This window comes from Panthera leo, chromosome A3 (genome assembly GCF_018350215.1).
Source record: "Panthera leo isolate Ple1 chromosome A3, P.leo_Ple1_pat1.1, whole genome shotgun sequence".
Lineage (NCBI taxonomy): Eukaryota > Metazoa > Chordata > Mammalia > Carnivora > Felidae > Panthera > Panthera leo.
Genome location: NC_056681.1, coordinates 16,793,757 through 16,819,575, shown reverse-complemented (window position 1 = coordinate 16,819,575; position 25,819 = coordinate 16,793,757). Strand labels below are relative to the sequence as shown.

The 25,819-nt window shown below is 50.2% G+C and overlaps 2 protein-coding genes across 7 annotated transcripts in view; both read left to right on the top strand.

Moving 5' to 3' along the window:
* Positions 1 to 1,756, top strand: part of L3MBTL1 (L3MBTL histone methyl-lysine binding protein 1) — a 41,699-nt gene extending 39,943 nt beyond the window's left edge. Inside the window, exon 24 of the transcript XR_006200408.1 lies at positions 1,550 to 1,756. The gene's annotated coding sequence lies outside the window, so the exon portion shown is untranslated. The remainder of the gene's footprint in view (positions 1 to 1,549) is intronic.
* On the top strand, positions 25 to 24,421 carry SGK2 (serum/glucocorticoid regulated kinase 2). Of its 6 annotated transcripts, none has more exons than XM_042930938.1 (16): positions 25 to 120; positions 3,405 to 3,507; positions 6,578 to 6,822; positions 8,029 to 8,088; positions 8,600 to 8,649; positions 9,178 to 9,235; positions 9,438 to 9,521; positions 10,431 to 10,562; positions 11,622 to 11,734; positions 12,034 to 12,070; positions 13,064 to 13,150; positions 15,807 to 15,902; positions 16,797 to 16,952; positions 18,954 to 19,043; positions 22,736 to 22,935; positions 24,027 to 24,421. In XM_042930938.1, exons 4-15 carry the CDS (start codon positions 8,053 to 8,055, stop codon positions 22,898 to 22,900), a joined length of 1,104 nt encoding a protein of 367 aa, XP_042786872.1. In that variant the 5' UTR covers positions 25 to 120; positions 3,405 to 3,507; positions 6,578 to 6,822; positions 8,029 to 8,052; the 3' UTR covers positions 22,901 to 22,935; positions 24,027 to 24,421. The 6 variants fall into 6 exon arrangements, 4 of the variants coding, with proteins under 4 accessions (XP_042786872.1, XP_042786873.1, XP_042786874.1 ...); XM_042930939.1 differs by having other exon boundaries at positions 30 to 70; XM_042930940.1 differs by lacking the exon at positions 25 to 120 and adding an exon at positions 1,891 to 2,715.
* Positions 24,422 to 25,819: the final 1,398 nt, after the last annotated feature.

The following is a 25,819-nucleotide window of genomic DNA, read 5'->3' as shown; positions in this document are numbered from 1 at the left end:
GCTCGAACCCACAGACTGTGAGATCATGACCTGGGCCGAAGTCAGACACTCAACCGATTGAGCCACCCAGGTGCCCCAAATCTCTTATGTGTTGACATGGAAAGATGTGTGTGAGAAAAAGTGAGTTGCTATGCATATGTATAGTATGACCTGTTTTTCTGGGAAAACTAGTATAAGATATATAGGTTGTAGACAAAGGTCCAAAAGGATGGTCACCATTTAGTTTACAGCAGTTACTTTGGAAATGAGATTAAAGATGGGTTAGAGGAGAAGATTTCACTTTATTCCATGTTCTATATGCTGGAATTTTTCAAAACGGTTTATGCAGAACCATCGTGTGGGGTTGTTAAAAACCAGCTTTGGGAATGCAGGGGGAGGAGGAGCCTGGTGGAGCTGAAGCAGGGCCGCTGAGGAAGGGGGCAGGACCCAGGGCTCGGCCCTGATTTGCTCCTGGCACGTGGGCAAGCCACGGCCCCTGTTTGGGCGGAGCCTGGACGCTTGGTGCTGTGTGTGCTGCTGACGGTGGGGACGAGGGCACGCAGGGCCACCCCAGGGCACATCAGAGCAGCCGGGCCTTCAGGCGCTAGAGTGAGTTAGAAGTTGCTGACATGCTAATGAAAAGGCAATGGAGGAAGCTGCGTGACAGACCCTGAGTTGCCAACTGAGGAGGGCTCACCGGGCAGAACTTTTCTCACCTGTGCAGCAGGCCAGGCCCTGCCCCTGCTCTGAGTTAGAACCCTCAGTCTGGGCAGCTGCAGATGAACCAGGACAAAGCCTTCCTTCCATGCAAGCTGGGGAGGGCTGAGCCCTGGTTCCTGAGCCTCGGGTCTCCAAAGGGCAGAGTGGAGCATGGGGCTCAGCTCGGCTGCAGTTCTCTTCCCAGGACGGTTCCCCGAGCGGTGCCAGAGCAGGTGAGCTCTGGGCAGCAGACTTTGGCTCAGCATGAGGGTGTGCCAGAGTCTTCAGGCAATGAGGCTGGCTCAGGACGGAATGAGCCGTCCATCCCCAGAGGTGTCTGGGGACGGGCTAACTGCAGAGGCTGGTGGTCCCCTTCCAGGAAGGGGTGGAGAGGACAGTTGTGTGAGACAAGCCCTTTCAATGGCCAGTCCTCCAGGCACTAAGGGAAAGGGGATGTGATTTAGCTGGTGGAGTCAGGGAAGGTTATGTGGGAGACTAGCATTTGGGCTGAACCTGGGGGCCATTTCAGAGAACGCAAATGTGACCATGTGGCAAGGGACCTCAGAGACCCTCCCTGTGAGGCAGGACACGCAGGATCCTCATCAATCCACATGAGGCTCAGGGAGCTGGTCACTCGCCCAAGGTCACACAACTTGAATTGTGCAGTAGCTCTTAAAAGTTCAGAGGGTCCCTGGGGCAGGGCCTGTCTAGAAACCAGTGGGTACAGCTGGGCATCTTGATTCAGGTCCAGAGTTAATTAGTAACTGAAAGGCCCTGCAGCCAGCTCCCCGCTGGTTTGGGAGCCAAGCGAGTGGGTGACAGGTCGCTCCCGGCTGGGAAGGTTGTCCGGCAAGTCAGGACTGGGTTTCAGGTCAGAGGGACCATGCCGAGAGACAGGAGGACAGAGCTGTGCCCAGGACTGCTCCCCAGGACCTGAGCTTGGACCCAGAGTTTTCAGGTGAGAGGCTCAGGCATGAGCAGGACCCCTGCCTGCCAGCCTGCTGGGCTGCCAAGCTGACACACGAGGTACCTGGCTCCTTTCCTTTCTGGCTACCAGTTTCCTCCCTTTCCTTCCTAACACCGTCTTTCCTAATTCCCTTCCTTCCTTTTTCTTTCCTAACTGTCCCTGCCTTCCTCTCTTCTCTCCTAATTTCCTTCCTTCCTAGCTTCTTCTCCCCTCTCTCCTTTCCTTCCTTCCCTCTCAACTACCTCTCTGCCTCCTGGGCCACCCGATTTCCTTTCTTCCTAACTAATCCCTTATACCCTCACTTCCTTCCCTCTAACTCCATGCCTTCCTCTTCTAAATTCCTAACTTCTTCCTGAAATTCCAGGACACAGGCTTTGGAGTCAGACTACTTAGGCTCAAATTCCAGTTAGATCCTTTACTAGCTAGGGGTCTTGATCAAGCCACTTCACCTCTCCATGCCTCAGTTTCCTCCTCCTCAAAACAGGGATAATGATGGTTTCTAATCCCTGGTGCTGTGGGAACAAAATAAGACCAAGCTGGCACTTGGTTGCACTGTTATTGGTATGTCATTGGTATGCACTGGGCAGACGGGCATGTAAATGAATAAATTCCAGCAGAATGAAGACAAGTGTAATAACAGCAGTGGGCCCAAAGAAGGGGACAAGAGTTTATGGGATCGGGGCCAGCGGATGATCTGGCAAGACTTTTGGGGAAAGCATATGAGGCTGAATGCAAAGGGCTAGCCGAGAAGACCAGAACGGTCAAAGTAGTGCACCAAGGACAGGGAACTGTGTGACCCCCACCCTCACTGTGTCCAGCAGGCCCAAGGACGAGTGAGCAGGTCCATGAGCTGGTGGGACAGAGGCATGCAAGTCTAGGCTGGGGCACTTAGAAGGAAGGGGCGGGCTTGTGGGGCTCAGGGAGGGACTTGGGCCACACGCTGGGAGTTCCCAGGGGTCTCTATAGGTCTGAATAGTCAGGAGAAGATATTGATGCCCAGCCTCTGGCCAGACAATCAGAAGACTATGCTGCAGGAGTGAAAGCAGCCATAGGCTGAGAGCTGCACAGGTGTGAGTACCAGTCAAGGCAATGGGAGTGTGGTGGGAAGTGCACATGTCAGAGTTCTCCCCAGGCCTTAGTGCCGCAATATTAAGTGAACAGCAACACCTTAAGACATTTTACACAAAGGTACAAATACAAAAATTAGCCTAACCCACTGTCCCCTTGGGTCACAACCCTCTAGCCTTTTTTGGTGGCTACGCACAAATGTATCTGCGCATACATGTCTTTCTTTTCTTTTTTTTTTTAATTTTTTTAATGTTCATTTATTCTTGAGAGAGAGACAGACAGACAGACAGAACACAAGCAGGGGAGGGAAAGAGAGAGAGGGAGACACAGAATCCAAAGTAGGCTCCAGGCTCTGAGCTGTCAGCACAGAGCCCAACACGAGGCTCAAACCCATGAACCACAAGATCATGACCTGAGCCAAAATAGACGCTCAACCCGCTGAGCCACCCAGGTGCCCCACATTCTTATATAGCTAGTATCCCTGATATACCTATCATTTTGAAAAGTCCTTTTTTGCTTGACATTGTATGACACACATATTCCCGTTTTGATTTACAAAGCCTTAGCTATTATTTTTCAATTGGGTACTTTTCCACCTTATGTATGTACTATAATCGATCTTATCAGCTCGTTCCTGATTCATTAGTCAAATACGTACTGAGCTCCGATCATATTGCTGGTCCTTATCTAGGTGCTGTGGATTCAACAGTGAACAAGAAAGGTCTTTGCCCTCACAGAGCCAATGTTCTAGTTTAAGACGGAAAACAAAGAGTTGATGATAAGGTGTCAGTGTGGTACGTGTTATAAAATAAAACACAAAGCAGAAAAAGTGGATCAAGAGTGGGTGGGAGTAGGGTTGTACAGTGACCAGCCATCCTGGTTTGCCCCAGAGCTGTACTAACTTTAGCATTGAGAGTCTCATATCCCAGGAAACCCTTAGTCCCAGACAAACCAGGGTATTCAGTCACTCATAATCTCAGAAAAGGCCTGAGAGGTGACATTTGAGCAGAGGCCTCTGGGATATTAGTGGAAGCCTAGCCATGCAGAAGTCTGGGGGAAAAGCATTCTAGACAGAGTGGAAAGTAAATGCCAGGGGCAGGAGGCCAGAGGGCACTCTGTGTGTTTGAGTGACAGCAAGAAAGCCAGAGAGGCTGGAGTGTAGTGACAGGGAGAGCATGGGAACCAAGGTGGAGAGGGTGATAGGAGCTAGGTCTCATGGAATCTTGCAGACCATGGTAGACTTTGGATTTTAATCCTAGGTGTGACCGGAAGCAACCAGAGTTTTTGAGCAGCCAGCTCATGTGATCCACTTAGATTTTTTTTTTTTAAGTGGCTCTCTGGAGTTGGGTGGAGAAAGATTGTAGAGGGTAAAGATAAACGTCAGGAGACAGTAGGAAGCTATTGCAATAGTCCACGCCAAGTGGTGACCGTGGCTCAGACAGGGAGGTTGCAGCAGAACTGGCGAGTAGCAGTGCCTTCTGGATTTAATTTGAAGGTAGAGTCTCATGGGGATTCATGGTGGACTGGAAGTGGGTGAGGGTGCCATATTTCTAAATTGAACTCCAAGTTGCCAGCTTGAACTTTTGAGCAGGTGGTAGATGGAAGACTGACAGAGGATCAGGGTGGGGCCGAGTGGAAGGGATGTGAGCCAGGACTCTTGTTTTGGATGTGTTCCGAGTGAGGTGCCTCCAGGGAACCAACTAGTGAGCTGCTGAGGGAGCAGTTAGAGATATAAACCCAGATTTAGTGCAGGAGAGAGTCGGAACTAGGGAGACAAGTTTGGGAATTGTCGAGTGTATAGCTGGTACTTAAAGCCATGAAACTGGTTGTGATTGACTCAGAAACAAGTATAGATAGAGATCTGGGGACTATGGGGATAGGCCAGTGGCAAAAGAGGAGACAAATCCAGCAGAAGAGATGGAGAAAGAGGTGAGGTGGAAGGAAAACCAGGTGATCCCAAAGCCAAGTGGGAAGACTGGTGTGCCACCACTGGCTCTGGAATGCGGGGGTCACGGGCCCGCTGCTTTGGTGGAGTGCTGGGATTAAAGCCTCTTTGGGGGGCGCCTGGGTGGCTCAGTCGGTTGAGCATCCGACTTCAGCTCAGGTCACGATCTCGCGGTCCGTGAGTTCGAGCCCCGCGTCGGGCTCTGGGCTGATGGCTCAGAGCCTGGAGCCTGCTTCCTATTCTGTGTCTCTCTCTCTGCCCCTCCCCCATTCATGCTCTGTCTCTCTCTGTCTCAAAAATAAATAAATGTTAAAAAAAAAATTAAAAAAAAAAAAAAAGCCTCTTTGGAATGGGTTCAAGAGAGAAAAGAAGGAGTGTAAACTGAGTCCAGACAGCTCTTTCGAGGAATTTAACTGGAAAGGAGAACAGAGAAGCAGAACTGTGTCTGGAGAGGGACGTAAGGTCAAGAGAGGGAGTTTTACAGCCAGCGGGTCTTCTGACGTGCTCTGAGCCGGGCATTTCAGTTATGATTATGGTCACTATTCGTCTCCTGTTCTAAAACAGTGCTGCTGAATAAAGGCCTCATCAGTGTCTTGTTACTGAGAAGAAGTGTCCTTGTTCTGGTTATGTGTTTTGTCAACATGACATCCTACCCATCTGTGTATTGGTTCAACATTTCTGTGTGGTTGAAAGATGGAAGACTCTGATATTGTTCACTCTGGCTTTCTTTGCTGCCACCCTCAGGTCCCCTGCTCTTCGGAGCCCAGAGAGAACCGCCGAGGCCATTGGGCTCAGGTCCCTTTCTGTCCAACCTTCTTAGCCCCAGCCTATGGATCCCTCCACTGTGGTGAATCGCAGAGGCTTAAGTGTAGCATATGGTTGTCACACAGAAAGTTCCAGAAAGGCAGGGTCTGGGTCAGGCCCTGTCAACTCTTTCATTCCTCAGAACAACCCTCAGGATCTCCTGGGGAGAGGAAGGGACCCCACGAGTACCTAATGACTGCACCATGCAGCCGGGCCTTCACGAGCCAGGGTGCTGACTGGGACCCTGCTTCCTATCGCTCACAAAGCTGGAGAGCTCTGGGCTGACCTGACCTGCCCTGGAGACAGTAGGCCAGAGTCCTGGAGCAGCCAGCAAGGAAGGGCCCAAATGGCCAAGTGTTCGGCAAAGACCAAGGCCAGCTGCACTGAGCTAGATACCTATGCTCTGAAATATCTGTAGATTCTCAGGAGGCAAAGAGCTCTCAGTTGCCATGACTGAGGTCTCTGGAACCTTATGATGGCCTGTCTACACCAGGCCTGGGTAGGCCCCAGGGAGCATGTCTTCTTACAGACAAGTCCCCTACATAAACACACACACACACACACACACACACACACACACTCACTCACTAATATAAACCAATACGAACAGACACACAATAACCTATAAATACACATGTGGTTACACATGCAGTCATACACATGCATTGACACCTATACTCATCTGCAGACACACACACAGACTCACACTCACACACATACATACAACACATCAACATATATAAAGATACACACTGACACCGACATGTTGACTCACTACACAGAAGCCCATCGATACACACACAGAGAACACAGTTACAGATGCACAGACACACTGACAAGATTAAATACACGGTCACATTGATGCACACTAATAAGCAGAACACATGCAGTAGTCTACACATAGACTCAGACACACTAACACAAAAGCCTTCACGTGCAGGGACACGCAGACACACCAGACACACTGAAGCACATCGATGCACGAAACACCTGTACACACACTCACACACACCACACACACAGCCTGACCCCCACACAAACGCATTCTAAAAAGCCCCAAGCGTCAGCAGGGCATTCCTACAGCTGTTGCCCACCCCCTTCCACCCACCCTCCAGGGGGAGGCGATGTCCCTGAGGGAACAGAGGTCTCTGGTCTCATCTTAAGCACTGCTGGATCCCATGTGACATCAACAGCCCTCTGCTGCTGCTGGGAGTTCTGAGCTGGGCGCTGGGGCAGGGCCGGCGCCAGGCACAGACACTTCGGCCCTTGTTGGGAGAACAGAGAGAGGCTCTCTTGTCCACTGCCTGTCCTCCGGCTCCAACTGCTGGTTCCCTCCGGGGCCTCTCCTCAGGCTGTGCAGGTACGTGGGGCTGGAGAGGCCAGGGCCTGGCAAAGGGGCCTACAAGGGTCAGCCCAGGACAGGGTGTGGCGGTGTGGTGGGCCCCCTGGGGGAGCCCGAACCCTGGGGCACTGGCTGAAGCCAGGCTACGTTTCTCAGGCAGTTCTCCGGCTTGTTCTCTCAGGGCTCCACAAGGTTGGGCCTCTTGGAGCAGCCTGGGGTGGGCGATTCCCTCCTTTCCCCTGTTGTCACTTCATCAGCTCCCAAGAAGGCCATGGGGTGATTGCTGTAGGATCCTGCCTTGTAAAGATGGGTGGTTTCTACCCAGAGAGGCTAAGCTGCAGCCCAGGCCCCACAGTGGGTCAAGGCTGGGGTCTTGGGATATACAGTACCGGGCAGCTTCCATGAGCCTCTAGGTTCTTGGCCTTGGCCTTCCAAACAGGGGTGAGTCTGTGGGGCGCTGGGCATCCTGAGCCAGGGCCTGGGCACACCAGCCTCCTTCACCCTGCAGGCCAGGGGGCAGGAAAACACTGTGCTCCTAGCTGCCTAGACCAGGTGGTCACACTCTTCACTATTTGATTTCAAACAGACACTAGCCAGGCTTGGGTCTCTTCATAGCTCGGGCCCAAAGCTCCCAGGGCAGCTGGCATTCCAGGGGCATTAGGTAGAAGTCCTTGTGGCAGGGAGATAATAGTCAATATGACACAGATCCCAGATCAGGGTGTCCACAGGAATTTGGGGTCACAACATGCCTGTCTGGGAGCCTGGGGAGCCCAGCCTGCCCCTCACAAACTGTGTAGCCCCAGGCGAACCCCTTTCTAGACCTCAGGTTCCCCACCTGTGAAAGGGGGGCAAGGGTTGGGACTTTATGCTCTGCAAGGGTCCTTCCAGCCCTGGCCATCCTAGATTTCTGGATCTGCCCTGGCTCACAGGGATCTTACTGTCCTGGCTGTCCCCAGCCCTTGAAAAGATTCAGCTTGGGAGGGATACCCTGGGCCATTCTCCCTGGCTCTCTCTTGAGATGTTTGATTAGAGATGCTGGGTCCAGGGCACCTCAGTTCTTTTCCCATGCAGGGGGCACTGGCCTCCGGTAGGAGATGCTCAGACTATGGCAGGTGCACAGGGCCAGGGAGGGGTGGACAGTGCAGCGGTGCCTGAAACTCTAGACAGGTCATGCTCCTTCCCCAACAACAGCTCTCTCATTCCTGGTCCCCCTTGTGCCCCCAGAACCCACCTGATCACGGTTACAGAATGGACTCTAGCCCGGCGGGCAGCCCCAGTCCTCAGGTGAGTGAGTCTTGGTTCCCCCACCCACCACCAGGGGGCTCACTTCTTCCCACACTGGAGGAAGCCTGAGGACGCACAGGCTAGCCTGGTGGGCCAACACAGAGCAGGACTGGGGGGCCGACAGGGGTCACTGTGAGCTCATGCAAATGGGCTAATTTGCAGGGCAAGTAGGGCGTAGAGTTGGGCAAGAGATTCAAGAAGAAGATGGGATACACAATTGGCCCTGAAGACCCCTGGATTCTAATGCCAGTGGAGCTGCCTGTAAGTCCTTGGATGGCTTTTCTCAGGGTCTCAGTTTCCTCACCCTCATAATTGGCACAATAGTCAGCAGCCTCCCAAGGCTGTTAGGAGGAGCAGGTGAGATGGGGGATAGATTGGTAGACGAGTGGAAAGAAGGAAGGAAGCAGGCCTGTAGAGAAGGGAGCAGGGCCTAGGCCAGAGGAACGGGAGGTGCAGAGGATCCTAACACAGTCCCTGATGATCTTAATAACTTTTCTGTAAATATCTTTAGCCCTCAAGGGCCAATGGGAACGTCAACCTGGGGCCTTCAGCCAACCCAAAGTAAGTTCTGGTCTCTCAAGCAACTTTCTTCCTCCTTGGCTCTCCTCGTACCCGGCTCCCTTCTCCTTGAGAATAAAATCCATGTTCTCTGGTCTATTGCCAAGACCCTCTGCCATCTGGGACCCAGGACTGTCCCCCTGCTTTATCTCCCACTACTTCCCAAGCCTTTGCCCATGATGAGCCCTGTGCCTGAAATGCACCCCAAAGTCTGCATTGTTAGCAGCTCCCCACCCTTCAGGCCCTTCTCGGGCTTTGGAGGCCAGATCCCTTGTCTTCTATACAGTTGTGTCTGGTTTTCTCCCCAACTCGCCTGTTGGTTGCTTGACTGGATCCCCAGGGGCAGGGGCCTGTCCTCGAAGTCCTCTTGGCTGGGAGATCATGGCATGCTTCAGTGGTGAGGAGGCTTGTCTCTTGGAAAGCGCCCTCTGTTCCCCAGCTTCAAAGTTAAAAAGAAGCCTGGATATGATCTCAGGAGCCAGGTTTCCCAAATTCACAAACACTGACCCGTGTTCTTTTCCCCTCCCCCAGTGCCCGGCCCACCGACTTTGACTTCCTGAAAGTCATTGGCAAAGGGAGCTATGGCAAGGTGAGTGACACAGTGAGGCTGGGAGGCCTGGGTCTTCCCTTCCCTGACCTCCTCCACCCTCTGCCTGTCACTTGCATGTGCAAAGAGGGAGCTCACAGCCTGCAGAATCATGGACGTGGGGCCAGAACTGGGGGCTCCTGAGAAATAAGAAGTTCAGAGGAGTAGGTCCCCTGTGGGGCCTTGCATTTGTGCTTCTGCTCAGGTGCTACTGGCCAAGCGCAAGTCTGACGGGATGTTCTACGCAGTGAAGGTGCTGCAGAAAAAGTCCATCTTACAGAAGAAAGAGGTATCCAAGCTTGCACACGGGCATTTCCCCTCCTGCTTCTTGTTCCTAGGCTAAGGTGGTTTCCCAAGCTCTTGGGTGCCAACTCTGAAGGACCCATGGAGCTGGGTGCAGCGGTGGTCATCGCAGGGGGCAGCCAGGTGGTGCTGAGGGCACTGACCTTTCTCAAGGAGGGCAAGCCAATCGACTCACCCATAGGACCTTCAGAAGGAAGGTCCCAGCCCTCTGCCTTTGCCTGGGGAATTCGGGGCTCCGTGGCAGTCCTCCGCCCTGTCTAGTTGCCAGTCTCCCTATCTGTGCAGTGTTGGGGGCACACTTGATACCCTCCAAAGGCCCCTCAAAGCCACAGCCATCCTGGAGTTCTAGATGCTTCAGCTGACTTGAGTCTCTTTAATGCCAACCCCATGAGGGGGATAGAACAGGCCCTGAGAGAGGCTTGAATATCAATCAGAGGACTTGGGCAAGGAAATTAATGATAACAAGGACATCAAGAGGGCAGATGGGGGAAGTCTTTGCGAAGGAGGTGGCCTGGCAGCTGGCCTTGAACGTAGGATTCTGATGGTCTGAAAAGAGGACGTCCAGGCAGGGAAAACAGCATGAACAAAAGCATGAACGTAGTAATCACATACACTTTCCTTATCACCCAGAGGAGGGCAGCAGGGGTTTCTGACCCCTGGGGCTGGAGCTGTACCTATGTGCTGTGGCTGGGAATGAGGCTGATCCGTTTAGAATCCTGGCTAGTAGGCAAGGAGCCTGGCTCTGAGGGGAATAAGGAACCACAGCCGTTATTTGAGTAGGGGCATGAGAAGGCCCTGGGCCCGGCAACCCCCACCAGTGAGGCCGTGTGGGCAGTGCCAGGGTAGAAGGGGTTGTGCTGGGTTGTGACATGGGCCCCTGTCTATGACCCCACAGCAGAACCACATCATGGCGGAGCGCAGTGTGCTTCTGAAGAGCGTGCAGCACCCCTTCCTTGTGGGCCTACGCTACTCCTTCCAGACGCCCGAGAAGCTCTACTTTGTGCTCGACTATGTCAACGGGGGAGAGGTGGGTGGGCCCACAGGGAGCCTCCCCTGGGCTGGGTCTGACATGCCCATTGTGTATCAGGTTCTGGAATTATCTCACCTCATCCTTACAACAGACCCATTTTGTAGCTGAAGAAACCGAGGCTTGGGAGGTAACTCACTTGCTCAAGGCCACCCAGCCTGCTGTACCTAGCAGAGCCAGGATTTGAATGCAAGTCTGTCTGGCTCCCAGCCATGAGCATTTCTTGACTGCCCCACGCAAAGCTGCCTAGACACTCTTCAGGGCACCTGGGCAAAGTCAGTGTTAGTGGAACTCTGTGGTCAAGATTTCCAGTGTCCCCATTTTATACCACAGGCCACTGGGTGGGGGTGGTCCCTGTGGTAAATTGAGACCTGAGGTCACCTGGTGACCCGGAAGCACAGCTGGGATAAACTGGGCTCCATCCTGGACTTCACTCTGTCTCTCTGAGCAAGTGACCCCAGATGTTGTCTGTGTGACCTCATGACTTTTGGCCTGATACCAAAGAGGAGAGTTTTTGCTTTGCATCCCTGAGTCCCCTGGTGCAGCTAAGGCCTTTCTAGGCCAGCAAAACAGACCAAAGCAATTGGCCCATGGACAGATGTAGGCTGGGCTCAGTTTGACAGCTATAATAATCTTACTGCCCAGGTGGGAGGAAAAACACATCTTTGAATGACCCAGGTTCAAATGGCAGCTCTGTCAGTTATGAGCTACATGACCTTGGACAAGTCACCTGGCCCCTCCCACTTTCCTCTTTGGTGAAACTGGCATCATATTTGATACCTGGAAGGTAGTCATGAGGATTAAATGAGATAAGAGTTGTGAAGGGGTCTGGCTTGGAGCCTGGAACCTAGTACCTGTCAATCCATGTGAATTAGTCTCTCCTGCTGACCCTTTGGACACACACAACTACGGTATGGGGTGGGGGCCAGCATGCTCTTTTTCATCTGAGTACATTGCAGCTCACAGAGGGGGTGACTTGGCCAGCTGCCCCCCACCCTGCACTCTAGGAGCTGGAGCCCCCCACCTAGAGACCTTCTCATGCACCTCCTCCCCCTCCAGCTCTTCTTCCACCTGCAGCGGGAGCGCCGGTTCCTGGAGCCCCGGGCCCGGTTCTACGCCGCCGAAGTGGCCAGCGCCATTGGCTACCTGCACTCCCTCAACATCATTTACAGGTGAGGCCTGCCTGTGGCTCAGAGCCAGGCCTGGGCTGTCTGATGCAAATGCCAGGGGTTGTGTGGACCCCTAGGTCCCGATTAAACGCCAGTGAACTTGGTCCTCTGTCTAAGGAGGATGGTTCAGCAGTGGGAGTAGGGATCCTCCTTTCTAGGATCAAGTGCCCATTCTCCTTGTTCTCCCCCTCTACATGTTTGAGAGCCTCCGTGAATAGTCCTCCCACCAGGACTCTAGAGGCCCAACTCTCCTCACTAAGTGGTTGAGACATTACAGTGCTCTTTCCTCTTGTTTTCTGTAGGGACCTGAAACCAGAGAACATTCTCTTGGACTGCCAGGTTGGTGTATGTGTGTGTGCATAGGTGCACATGTGTGCTATGTGCTTACAAGTGTGCATGCATGCATTGTACGTGTGTGCATATGGGTAGGGATGCATTCAAGTATGTGTGCATGTGTACCCATGTGCGTGCACACGCATGTAAGTGCACATCGCATGCGCATGTGCATGTGTGTGTATATGAGGTCTGTATGAGCAAGGGTGGAGCCAAGTGGAGGCTCTTGGATTTTGTAGTCTCTCCATGTCCTAGACTGGGTTCCCTGGAAACAGATGGAGTGTTGAATGCAGATGGTTACTGGGGAATGCTCTAAGAGATTCGGTTTTAAGGGGGTGAGGAGGCAAGATTGGATAGAGGTGGAAGCCCACCTGCATTGTGGTTGCAGATGAGGAGGCCTCAGGTGATCTTACAGGGGTGGCGAGGGCCCCAGCTGGGACAACTCTTTGGAACTGTTCCAAATTAAGGCGAGGAGGCTGGGCTTTTGTGTCCCTGCATTGACCTGTCATTGGGTGTGGATTGCCCCTTGGGAGGGGCATAACTTTGAGAGAAGGCAGTGTCCCACCAGTCGGGGACGGGGGGAGGGGATGGGCATGACAGTCCCTAAAGACGGGATCTGAGCAGAGTCCCATGCTACCCACTGTCTCCATACCCTCCGCTAGCCACTCTTCTGCCCAGCTGCCCAGTTACTTTCTGAGTCTCCAGCCCTCTGTCAGGGCAGCTGCCACCACCAGACCCCTCCAGCAAGGACATTCATGGGGCTGCCATTGTTGTAGAGCACGGCTGAGTCTGTGATAAACTGGGAGCAGACAGTGGAATGCTATCTCCCCACCTTGCCCCTTGTATTGCTCCTGGCATCCAGTGGAACATATAGCCAGTGCCAGAGGCATAAGTCTCCGTAGCTGCTGGCCTGGGGTATACTACCTGGGCTTTGGGGTTAGGCCTGACCATACCTTGAGCTTAGACCACTCTCCTGCCCCTGCCCCCCCTCCCCTGCAGGGACATGTGGTACTGACGGATTTTGGCCTCTGCAAGGAGGGTGTAGAGCCTGAGGAGACCACATCCACGTTCTGTGGCACCCCCGAGGTAAGCCAAACCTTGTAGGGGAGGTCAGAGGTCAAGTCATAAGTGGTTGAGCCTCAACTCCTGCTTAGAACCAACAGGTTACACTGGGCAGGGGCGGAAGAATGCTCACGCCTTTCACCCAAGCCCTTGCCCTGATCTGGCTGTGCACTCTGCCTTGGTTTCCTCATCTGTGTAACGGCAGCACCAGCTCAGGGGCCTGCTGGGCCCCGGCCAGCAGGTGGTGAAGCTCTGTAGCAATGCAGACCTATAGAAATAGAAATAGCCATGCAAACCATATAGTCAATGTAAAGTTTTCCAGTAGCCACATTAAAAAAGTAAAAAGAAGGGCACCTGGGTGGCTCAGTCGGTTAAGTGTCCAACTCTTGATCGCGGCTCAGGTCATGATCTCACAGTTCATGGTATTGAGCTCCGCATCGGGCTCTGTGCTGACAGCATGGAGCCTACTTGGGATTCTCTCCCTCCCTCTCTCTTTGCCCCTTCCCCACTTGCGTGTGCTCTCACACCCTCTCTCTCTCTCTAAAAAAAAATAAACATTTAAAAAAAATAAAAAGTAAAACGAAACAGATGGAATGCATTTTAGTAGTACGTTTTCATTAACCCAATATATACAAAATATTGTCATTTTAACATACAATCAATATAAAATTGTTGAGATCATTTATTCCTTTTTTCTAACTAAGTCTTTGAAATCCAGAGCGTATTTTACACTTTCAGTCCACCTCAGCTAAAATCAGCCTCATTTCAAGTGTTCGGGAGCCACATGTAATAAGTGGCTGCCGTATGGGACAGCACTGCCCCACAGGGTGAGGGCCGTGTGGAGCAGGAGGGCTCGGCCTGACAGTTAAGATCAGGACTTGGGAGTGTAAGACACTGGTCTGTCTCCCTCTGCCAGCCACCAAGAACCTGGAGGGCTCAGATTTGTGGGTCTCAGCAGTAGCTCCTACATGTGTATCTGTCCTGCCAAGGCCTCCCTGTAGCCTTGGGGTTAAAATCTTTCCTTGAACTCCCACCCTTGGACCTGGGATGCAGAGGACTTCCCAGCTGACAGATATCTGGGTGGGGGCTAGAAGGCAGAGGCCACAGGGCAGAAGCTCCTCCTGATGGGACATGGGACAAGACTTTAGCGGCTCTATTGTTCTCCATATGCTTGAACATCTGGATCTCAGATGTCAGCTGGGCTTCCTCCATTTGGTTTTGGGACAGCTGATGGACAGGTGACTACTCCGAGCAGGAGCCATTGTCTGTGTTTGTATATGGTAGGATGTCTTCTGGACAGAGCTGGTGTCCCAAAGCCTGACAGCCCAGCCATCCCTTCCTTGGACATTGTCAGCGGCAAGGAGCAGGGCATATGACACCCTGGCTTGTGCAGGAGACATGTGGCCCCAACATGTCATCTCTTCCATAACTCAGCCCCTGCTGTGATGCCAGAAAGCATAGACAAGAGTAACGATAGTTGCGACCACTGTTTAAGGCCTACACGTGTACCATATTCCACACAGATTAGCACATAACCTTAAAAGAGAGATCCTGGAACCCCATTTTATGGAGGAGGAAATCAAGGTTCTAGTAGATTAAATGAGCCCTATATAGGGCTCAGGTCTGTGTAACTTCCTGCCCTTCCCAGACCCACACAGTCTCTCAAAATGGCTTTGTCTGTTGCTGTCCCTTCCTCATGGCAGAGACGTCAGGCTAAGAGGTCGCCAAGCCCTTGGGTTTGGCAGAAAACACTGTCATGCCTCAGGTCCTCTTCTTGTTGGAAGGCACAGCTCTGTGACATACATTCGTCTGTCAATATGAACTCAAGTGTCACCTTTTCTTTCCCGATTCCTGTCCATCTCTCTGTTACTACGGTTTCCAGTACAAGCACATGCCATGTTTACTAACGCTTTACCATTAGTCTCCACAATGCACTGTGAGTACTCACAGGGCTTTCCTATTCCCAGGACACCGATTGGATGCTCTGCACAAATTAGATAAAGGCACCCCCTTGGGCAGATTCACTAGAAAAAGTTACCCCATTAAATATTAATAAAGTTGCCAGATATAGCCCTATACTAGGGTTATGGCTTGGTGAGTTGATCACAGCCAGGCTTGCATCCCCCTGTCTCCTTTTGGCTAGTACTTTTGTATGTTGCACAACATATACAACTGTACAATGCAGTCCTGCCTGATCTTCCCTATGTCCCCAGCACGTTGGCAAAGGGTCATACACAGAGTAAGCCTTTGATAAATGGATGCTGAATGAACATATGCACACAACCAGGTGAATATCACAGCAGGAGCAACCCTTGGTGATCTTTTCTTCCCAGTGCCTTGTTTACAAATGGGGAGTCTGAGGGGCCCCTGAGTGGCTCAGTGGGTTAAGCATCCTACTTCAGCTCAGGTAGTGATCTCATGGCTCGTGAGTTCGAGGCCCACATCAGGCTCTGTGCTGACCACTGAGAGCCTGGAGCCTGCTTTGGATTCTGTCTCCCCCTCTCTCTGCCCTTCCCCTGCTTGTGCTGCATTTCTCTCTCTCTCTCTCTCTCTCTCTCTCTCTCTCTCTCTCTCTCAAAAAGAAATAAACATATAAAAAATATTTTTTTTAAATAAAAATAAAACAAATGGGGAGACTGAGGCCGAGTGTCTTTAGATAACGTATGTTTCTTCTCAATAGTACTTGGCTCCAGAAGTGCTCCGTAAAGAGCCTTATGACCGGGCGGTGGACTGGTGGTGCTTGGGGGCAGTTCTCTACGAGATGCTGCAAGGCCTGGTGAGTAGGGTGTAAACATCTGCAAGGGACCTGTGGCTCGGTCCCTTGGGGGTGGATCTCTGCCTTGTGTAGCCATTCAGGCTCCTCAAGGAACCGAAAGAGCGCTCGCTCTCTACTCCAAGCTAAAAAAGATGATGTGAGGATTATGTATATTTTTCAGTAATGTTAGTTCAGCGCTTGACAACACACACTCTTTGGCACCTTGAAACAGCCTTTGGAGGCTGCCACTATAGGAAATGGAGCTGTTCTTATGTACAGAGAGGGAAACAGGCCCAGAAAGATCCCAAGGATGGTAGTTTGTGGAGCCAGCCCTGGGCCCCATCCTAAGCTGCCTGCTTAGTTGGAGGCTTGGGTAGACTCACCCCAGCGCAGGCATTGCTCGGGCGGCTTTGTCAACAGAGCACGGGGGATGTGAAAGAGCAGGCTCTGTGGCGTCAGGACAAAGAAGGGCCAGTGGAGGAGGTGGGGGTGGAGAGCACCAGGAAAGAGTGGGCTCTGGGCACATTTTGGGGCTGGCTCTTTTCCTGGCCATGTGGCTTGATCTCTCTGAGCCTTGTGTTCTCATCAACAAATTGCTGCTTGCCTTCAGAGATGGCTGTGAGGGGTGGGCCGGAATGACAAGGGGGGAAGTGTTAACTTTGCAAAGTGCAGAGTTGGTGCACAAGAGGGGGTAAGAGAGGTGGGATGGGGCAGGCTCTTGGGAGGTCCCTTCTCAGCCTTCCCAGCAGCCAGAAGCCCAGAGGTCTCTGTCTCTCTCCGATCTGCCATGTGAGCCATTGCGCAACACGCGGTCTGGCTAAATCTTTCCATTATCTGGCTTTGCTCCAACTCTCCCTGAGACCTCCCCCCGCTTTGGCATGGATGAGCCTCCAGCTTCTCTCTCTCTCTCACCAGCCACCCTTCTACAGCCAAGACGTATCCCAGATGTATGAGAATATTCTGTACCAGCCGCTACAGATCCCGGGGGGCCAGACGGTGGCTGCCTGCGACCTCCTGCAAGGCCTTCTCCACAAGGACCAGAGGCAGCGGCTGGGCTCCAAATCAGACTTTGTAGGTGAACTGCCAGTGGACCACTGGCCCCTGACAGGGCACTCAGCATCCTGCAGAAGCAGCTGAGAAGCACAGTGATGTGCATCCAGCTGCCCTCTAAAACCAGGCACTGCTAACTGCTTCCTCTGGAAATTCACAGCTGCTGCTGCTTAATTACTTCCTTTAGTTTGGTTCTTTTATTCAGCCAATGTTTACTGAGCACCTACTATGCACCAGACATCAAGCTAGGTGCTAGGGATTCAATGGGCTGGGTCCTTGGCTTTATTAAGTTGGGGTGGGGGGGGGGGCAGACAACAAACATCATGGTGTATAATTATTGTGGAGTGTGACAAGTACCAGGAAGTAAATGAAGCAAGATAGACGATAATGAGAGGGAGTGAATTCACACTGGCATGGTGAGGGAGGTCCACTCTGAGGAGGTAACAATTAAGTTGAGACTTGAAGGATGAGAGAAACCACTCATGCAGAGAGCTGAGAGGAGGCATCCCAGACACAGGGCACAGCATGTGCAAAGGTCCTGTGGCAGAAACAAGAAGCATAGTACACTTTAGGGGATTTTGAATAGGGGTGTGGTAAGACCCAATTTCAGTTTTAAGAAATTCCTCTGGCTTCTGTGCAGAGAGAGGACTGGACTTGTTTTGTGCCAGTGCCAGGCTGGGCACTCAGGATATAGAGATGAATAATTTGTCCATTCCTGCAATGAGTTCATGATTTTTTTTCATTAAAGTAGCACTTAAAAAATAATCTTACATTCTCAAGTCAACCAAAGACCGTTTGAATTTATAAGAGGAAGACCACAGTGCATTTCTCCCTGGAAGTTTGCTTTCTCTTTCTGGCAGAGTGGTTGCGATGCAGAGACTATGAAACAGACTACCTGGGTTCAGATCCCTCCTCCACCTTACTAGTCCTTACTGGTTGTAGAGCCTTGGGCAAACTTCTCTTTTTAAGCCTCAGTTTCCCCACTGGCAATAATGGCACCTAGCTCATACCTGCTACAAAGATTACATGAATTAATATATACAAAGCACTTAGGCCAGTGCCTGGCACATAGTGCTTTTTAAGCATTTGTACCCCCACATGCCAGATGCTGTGAAGCGTAACAATTTTTAGGGCATTTGTCTACCCATCCCTAGCCAGCTTAAAGAGGGAGACTTTCATGAACACTGTTCCCCTTCTTCCAGGTGGAAATTTGCATCTTAAAAAATATGTATGATTTTTCAAATAAGGTGTATATTCACATAGATCATAATTCAAAGGATATTCAGAAAAAGTTCCTCTAGTGACTCAGTTCCTTAGTTTAAAGGCAACCAGTGTTATCTGTTTCTTGGGTACTCAGTATATCATGGATCTGGCTTTTTAACAAGTCCACAGGGTGGGGAGGGTGTGATGTAGGGAGCTGGAGAATCATTCCTTGCAAAACACAGATCCAGAGAGGGTCCTGCTGGGATAGGAGGCACTTGATGCTGACATTGGCTTAGATTAGGAAAGAAGTAGTGATTCATGCCCAAGGCTGAGTCTTAAATTCTGGGTCTCCGGGAAACTGTAGCTTTTCTTGGGGCTTTACTTCCTTAACCTTCCTTACTGACTTGATGTAATCTTTTCCTTTGGTTTGTATTCTAGAAGAATCAAGATGCACTGAGGCAGGTGGGTGGGGTTGCGAGAGCCCCTGGGAACCCCAAGGGCAGGTCCTGCTATCTTATTCATGGACATACCTCCAAAGCATACCATGGTGCTGGCACAGAGTAGGTGCTCAGTAAATAATTGTGAATAAACAAATGCTCTGGGGGAGAAGGGTTTGGGTTCTAGATGAGAGAAGAGGCCTGGCTACAAAACACCCCTTTGTCCCAGGAAACCAGCTGGAAGTGTAGGTTACTTTCCCAGTAAAGGTTTTATGGCTTGACAGCCAGCTGCCAGTAGAGTTGGAGATCTGGGACATGGGGGTGGGTGGTGGAGAGGGGTGGGGTGCTATGGGGAACTCTGATCAGCACCTTCTTCCTGCAGCTTGAGATAAAGAACCATGTATTCTTCAGCCCCATAAACTGGGATGACCTGTACCACAAGAGGCTGACTCCACCCTTCAACCCAAATGTGGTAAGAGGTCACCATGTCCCAGATTCTGGATTCCCAGGGCTAATGGGAGCTTGGAGGGTATCTGGACCAACCCTCTTTCTACAGGTGGTAAAACCAAGGGCCCAAGAGGCTCAATGATATGTCTGAGACCACATGGTGAATTAGAGGCAGAACTGGTTCCAAAACTCAGAAGTCCCGACTTCCAGCCCAGCTCTGTGTGATGAGCCACACAGCCTTCCTTCATTTTCAACACCAATAACCCTCATTGCTGTTTAAAGCACTCTCTGGGGGCACCTGACTGGCTCAGTAGAAGAGAGTGTGACTCTTGATCTCAGGGTTGTAGGTTCAAGCCCCATGCTGGGTGTAGAGATTACTTAAAAATAAAATCTCAGGGTGCCTGGGTGGCTCAGTCCATTAAGCATCTGACTCTTGATAGCTCAGGTCATGATCTCACCGTCGTGAGATTGAGCCCTGTGTTGGGCTCCGCGCTGACAGCGTGGAGCCTGCTTGGATTTCTCCCTCCCCCCCCGCCCCTCCCCCACTCTGAAAATAAATAAATAAAACTTTTTTTTTTTTTTTTAAATCTAGATGACCTTGGGCTTGGTGATCACCTTTTATTTTTTTACATTTTATTTATTTTTGATAGAGACAGAGCACAAGTGGGCGAGGGGCAGAGAGAGAAGGAGACACAGAATCGGAAGCAGGCTCCAGGCTCTGAGCCGTCAGCACAGAGCCCGATGCGGGGCTCGAACCCACAAACCGCGAGATCATGACCCGGGCGGAAGTCAGCCACTTAACCAACTGAGCCACCCAGGCGCCCCAATAAAACATTTTTTAAACCTCAAAAAGAAAGAAAGAAAGAAAGTGGTCTGTCACATAGCACACCCAGACAGAACCAAGCCCTATAAAAATGTCTTTTTCTGTCTTTAACCTTTTTTCTCCTGATAATAAAAATGACATGTATTTATTGTAGCAAATATATAAAACAGAGTTTAAGGCAACAGGGAGGAAAAGCTTATTATCTCACTGCCCGAGAGAAACTGCTGCTGACGTGTTCCCTACGGTCTTTTTCTGTGTTTCTTACACAGGTCATACTTTATACATAGAGGTATCTTCTCCCCTTCCTTTTTCTTTTCTGCTAAAAACTATGTCATTATTTCCCCAAATCATGTAAAACTTTTATAAGTATCATTTTAAATGGCTACATAATATTTAAACCCTATGTTGGTAAGTAACATAATCTATTCAACCATGCTCCTAACGGTGAGCTTTATGTTACTACCATTCTTTCTTTATCATAATGTACTGATGAACACCTTTAAGTGTGTATCTTTAAAAAAATTTTTTTAATATTTATTTTTGAGAGAGAGAGAGAGAGCGCGCGCGCGCGCGCATGAGTGGGGGAGGGGCAGAGAGAGAGGGAGAATCCAAAACATTGCATTGGGGCAGAATCCAAAACAGGCTCCAGGCTCTGAGCTGTCAGCACAGAGCCCAATGCAGGGCTCAAACCCACGAACCATGAGATCATGACCTGAGCCGAAGTCAGATGCTTAACTCACTGAGCCATGCAGGTGCCTCTTTAAGCATGTATCTTTGCTCAGAGTGCTGATTATTCCCTTAAGATGGATTTCAGATGGGGAATTGCCGGGTCAAAGTATGTGAACACTTTTAGGCTTTTTTTTTTTTTTTTTTAAAGTAATCTCTACACCCAACATGGGGCTTGAACTTACAACCCCAAGATCAAGAGTCAACACTCCACAGACTGAGCCAGCCAGGAGCCCTTTGGTTCTTGATTCATAACTGTTTAGGCTCTTGATTCCTACTGCTTTAACTGTGTGGTGGGGAGGAGAATCAGCTTCCTGCCAGCAGCATCTGCTGGAGAATTCTTGTCTGTCTCTGCAACATGTGCAGTTCATTGTTTTTAACTTCGCAAATTTGTTAAGTAAAAAATGGTATCTCATATTGTTTTAACTTATATTTCTTTGATTTATAGTGAATGCAGTTAGTGTTTGAATGTTAATTAGCAGTGGTAGTATGCATGAAAGGAGCCTCATTCGAAGCGGACATTGGAGGGTCTCTCAGTCACCTGCGGTGTCCAATAGGGTCAAGCCCTTTCCATCCATGTAGTTTGCATATGTCAACACTGCAGTGTGAACTCGCTATTTACACCTGGCCTTTCGTCAATTACCCGCTCACAAACGTATCTTTGAGCTCCAGATTCTTGACAGTGGTTGTCAGATAGGTTACGCTCAGTCCAGGTACCTGAAAAATTTCTTTATCTGGGAATGTAAAAAAGACCCAGAGGATAATATTGAACATACACCCTGGAGAGAGACCAATATAAAAAATACTAGACAGGGAGGCAACAGAATGCAGTGAATAGACTTTAAAGTAAGACACGCTGGGTGTGGATTCCTGGTTCTGCCACCTACCCACCTCTGTGAGGACTTGGATAAGTATCTTTAGCATCGATATCATTTGTAGAAAACAGATAATGTCTGTCTTGTCTAGGACCACACAGCTAACAAGAGCCAGGGCCAGGATCTACACTCTGGTCTTGGAACTCTCAGCCCTGAACTGAGACCGCTGTGCCTGGTCGCCTTTTAAAGAAGCTGGAAATCATGGTCTATTTGGTTCTGCAACCTAAGGCTTGCACACTCAAGCACATACGTACACCCTTCCACCTGTTCACCTGCTTACTTCGGAAAACCCAGGTGGCCTAGCATTCTCCACAGACTGTGCCTTCTTCACAAAGAGACTAATTTGGTTAGCTCATGCTGCATAACAAGTCACCCCCAAACTACGTGACTTAAAACAACAATTTTGTATTTTGCCCCAATTCTCTGGGTTGGTTGGGTGAGTTTTTTTGGCCTGGGCCAGGCCAGCTAGTCTCTGCTGCTCTCTCTCATGTCAGTGGTTTAGAGGTGCCTCACTCAAATGCCTGGGAGTTGGCCAGAAGCTGGGGAGACTGGGTTCTCCTTCTAAGGCCTCTCGTAGTCCAGCAGCCTGGCCTGGGTTTGTTCAGGAGGTGGCCCGGGGTTCCAAGTGCTGCAAGAGAGAACAACTCCCAATGTGCATCTTTCAAACCATTGCTTGAACCACATCTGGTAACAGATTGCCCCAAACAAGTCACATGGCTAACCCATATTATAAGTATGGAGAGATGGACTCTACCTCTGGATGGCAAATGCAGGATTTGTGACCATTTCTACAATCTCATACACAGGTCTTCCTCCAAAACGGTGAAAGCAGCCAGTCACTCTCTACCATATTACCCTATTCTATCTTCTTCATAAGGCCTGTCAACAACCCAGATTGTCTATTTGTCTATTTGTGTACATGCTTATTATCAATCCTCCTACCCTCTGCATAATATAGGCTCCATGAGAGTCGGGGCCCACTCTATTTTGTTCCTCTGTGTCCCCAGTGCCATGAATAGTGGCTGATAGACAGTCAGTAAGTGTATGTTGACTAGACTTGTCTGAGCGTTGATGTGAAGCAGGCAGGGTGCCAGGAGGTTAGAGGAATTGATATGTGGTTAGTGGACCATGTGGAATAAAATGATTAATGTAAACACATGGGTAAGTGATAGCTAAAGATGGGTGTCCACAAGGCATTCGGAGGGGAGGCCTAACATCGCTCTCAGGGCTCGTGGGTTCCTTTGGCCGCTCTGACCCTAGTGTTCCCATCTCACCATTGGTTTATATTCACAGGCAGGACCTGCTGACTTGAAACACTTTGACCCAGAGTTCACCCAGGAAGTTGTGTCAAAGTCCATTGACTGCACTCCCGACACTGTGGCCAGCAGCTCTGGGGCCTCAAGTGCATTCCTGGGATTTTCCTATGCACCAGAGGATGATGCCATCTTGGACTACTAGAAGAGAAGCACTCGTGTAACCACTGAAGACAGCTGGTATCCCTAAGGACTTGCCTTCCTTACCTTCAGCTGCTAGTAACAGAGACTCAAAGTAACAATGGCTTAAATAAGGTTACATATATGTTTCCAGCATATGAATGAGGAATGTTGTTAGGTAGTCCAAGGCTGCTGGTTCGACAGGTCATCAGATACTAAGAGGCTTTCTGTATCTCTTCTCTGCCATCCTTGGCAATTGGCTTCCCGGTATCAGGATTGCTGCATTGATACAAAGTGGTTACTGGAGCTCTAGCCACTGCTTCTGTGTCCTGGGCAGGGAAAAAGGAGGCAAGGAGAGAAGAGCAAAACAGCACCTTTAGGGAGCTTCCCCAGAAGCCCCAACCAATGGCTTTAGCTCATTAGCCACCCACTCCTACTTGTAATGGAGGCTGGGATATGTGGTTTATTAGCTGGGTACATTACTACCCCTAAAAACATAGGGCTCTGATACTAAGGGAGAAGGGAGAAATGTTCAGTAGGCAACCAGGATCTCTCTACCAAAGGACCTCTTGGTGTTTGGATCTTTAACTCAACGTGTAAAATGACAGAAATGTAATAAGCCTATAGGCGATCACCCAACATGCTCTTATTTTTCTCTTTTGATGGTATCTTTCTTTGTTGTGGATGGTATTGGACATTATTAGGTTTGTCTGCCTGGCATCTGAACCCTTTCCTATATTCAGGGAATGTCCTAGCTAATAAGCCTTTATGAGGGGGCAATAATTACCTCTACTTACAGTAGCTGAAAATGCTAGATACTGACTGTCCCAGCCTCCTCTGCTGCTGGGGCCAGGCATGTGGCCCAGGGATGCACCTGTGCCAGAGTTTGACTCAAGGGAGGGACTAGAAGCTTTTATGTGGTAGCTACGGCAACAGTACTCACAAAACTGAGTAGGATGGATCATGCTGCCTTATTTCAGTGGCAAAGTAGTCTTCCCTGCCCCCGCTCCCAAACCTGTGTTTCATCGGCTGTTTCAGGGTAGGTTTTTGGCTTATGGACAAGGAGACAACTTTAACATCAGTGTGTGCTGGCAGTTTTATTGTCTTTTCCTGTTAATCTCACTCTTGCTCTTCCATTTGTGTTTGTCCAGCTCCCTGCCCCAGGAATAATGGGGGATGAAGCTGGAAGATCATTGAAAACACACCTACGACACTAACACAGACCTACTGGAGATCTAAGCTGGGTCAGGAAGAGTTACCATTGCCCTTTGGCATGTGCTGAGAACTCTGAAACACTCTGATTTGATTTCCATCATAGCAGTATCTGTTATTTGACAAGTGTGTGGAACAAGATGTGGGAGTGGCCAAAATTTCCCCAACTTCCCAAAGCAAAAAGCAACAAAGTGTAATTGTTGGAAACATGATAGTACTGTCACAAGTATACAACCCACTATGGGTTGTGAAACACATAATGGTTCCATGTGTTCTAAGACTGTAAAATCACAAAATTTTCACCAAGACAGAAAATAAAAATGTAGAAAAACTATGATATTGATCATGCTTTTCCTATGTTTTTTGAGCACATTCTTATCTTTACATGCATTATCTACAATCCTCACAAGAAACCAGCATTTAGAAATTATTAACCTCACTTTTCAGATAAATATTCACTGAGAGATTAAGCAACTTGCCCAAGGTCACCCAGCTGGTACAAGGCACAGCCAGGAACTGAACTTGGTGGCTGCTGCTTTTAAAACCCATGCTCTTCTACAGCCTCCATCAGTGGGAGAAATGCTCTGAGCAGGTACTCCTTTAGTTTTATAGGAAACACTGACTGCACATCAGGCAGAGAACTCCAGACCTGTCCAAACTGTCGAGTGGCACGCCCTATGTACCCTTTCTAGTAGAATGTATCACTTCTTCTTCTTTTTTTTTAATGTGTACTTATTTGAGAGAGAGCATGCACGCACAAGCAGGGGAGGGGCAGAGAGACAGGGCGAGAGAGAATCCCAAGCAGGCTCCAGGCTGCCAGCACAGAGCTCCACGTGGGGCTTGAACTTAGGAACCATGCAGGAGATAATGATCTGAGCCAAAATCAAGAGTCAGATGCTTAACCAACTGAGCCACCCAGGCTCCCCTCACTTCCATTTGTATTAATTTCGCACCAAAATACAGCATCTCCACGAAGAGAATTCTCAACCATCCTCTTCACTTTTTAACTTTGCAGTGGCAGTAGTTGTGTAAAGGCAACAAGAGTTGTGTGTTTCAAGCTCCTAAGACTCCTACTGCTCTGTACTTAACTGAAGATTGTAACAAACGTAAATGTGAACCAAAACCGTGGTGTGTCTCTGCTCGTTTGCGCCGGTGAGGCGGCGGCACTGCACACAGTCCACACACTCTCAGGGCAGGCAAAGGCTCCCCTGGAACAAACTGTGGCCTGTTGGTGGTTACTAGAGCCTGGTTTTTCATTTTGATGGCGATGGCTCTTTGGTGTAGCAGTTCCTTCTCCAGCCCATGCCTTATCAATATTACTCCGCTCATCCGGAGCGCCTTTCAGATTAGCTCTGGTCCCTCACAGCTCCCTTAGTGCAGTTTATATTTTCACTGTTTGGTAGGATCTGGCCAAGGTCCAACTCCCCGTCTGGGAAGGCCTAGAGGGCGAGTTCACCGTCATATCCTGGGCCTAGCACGTCGGCGCTCAGAGATGCGGGGCTAACTAAAGAGGAAGAACTATCTCGAGTGACCATTCGCACCACTAAACGTGTCCATCTTTCGCGGGGAAGGCTTCCCGAGGTGCCAAGTGGCCGAAACCCTTCCACAGCACGTATAAGAACCTCTCATCTGGCGTTTCCGACAGCTAGACTCCGTCCTCCACTCTCCGCCCGGATTCGCCCCGGAGCTGTGCGCCTGCGCTCTTGGGAGTTGAGGATGGGGCATTTCCCAC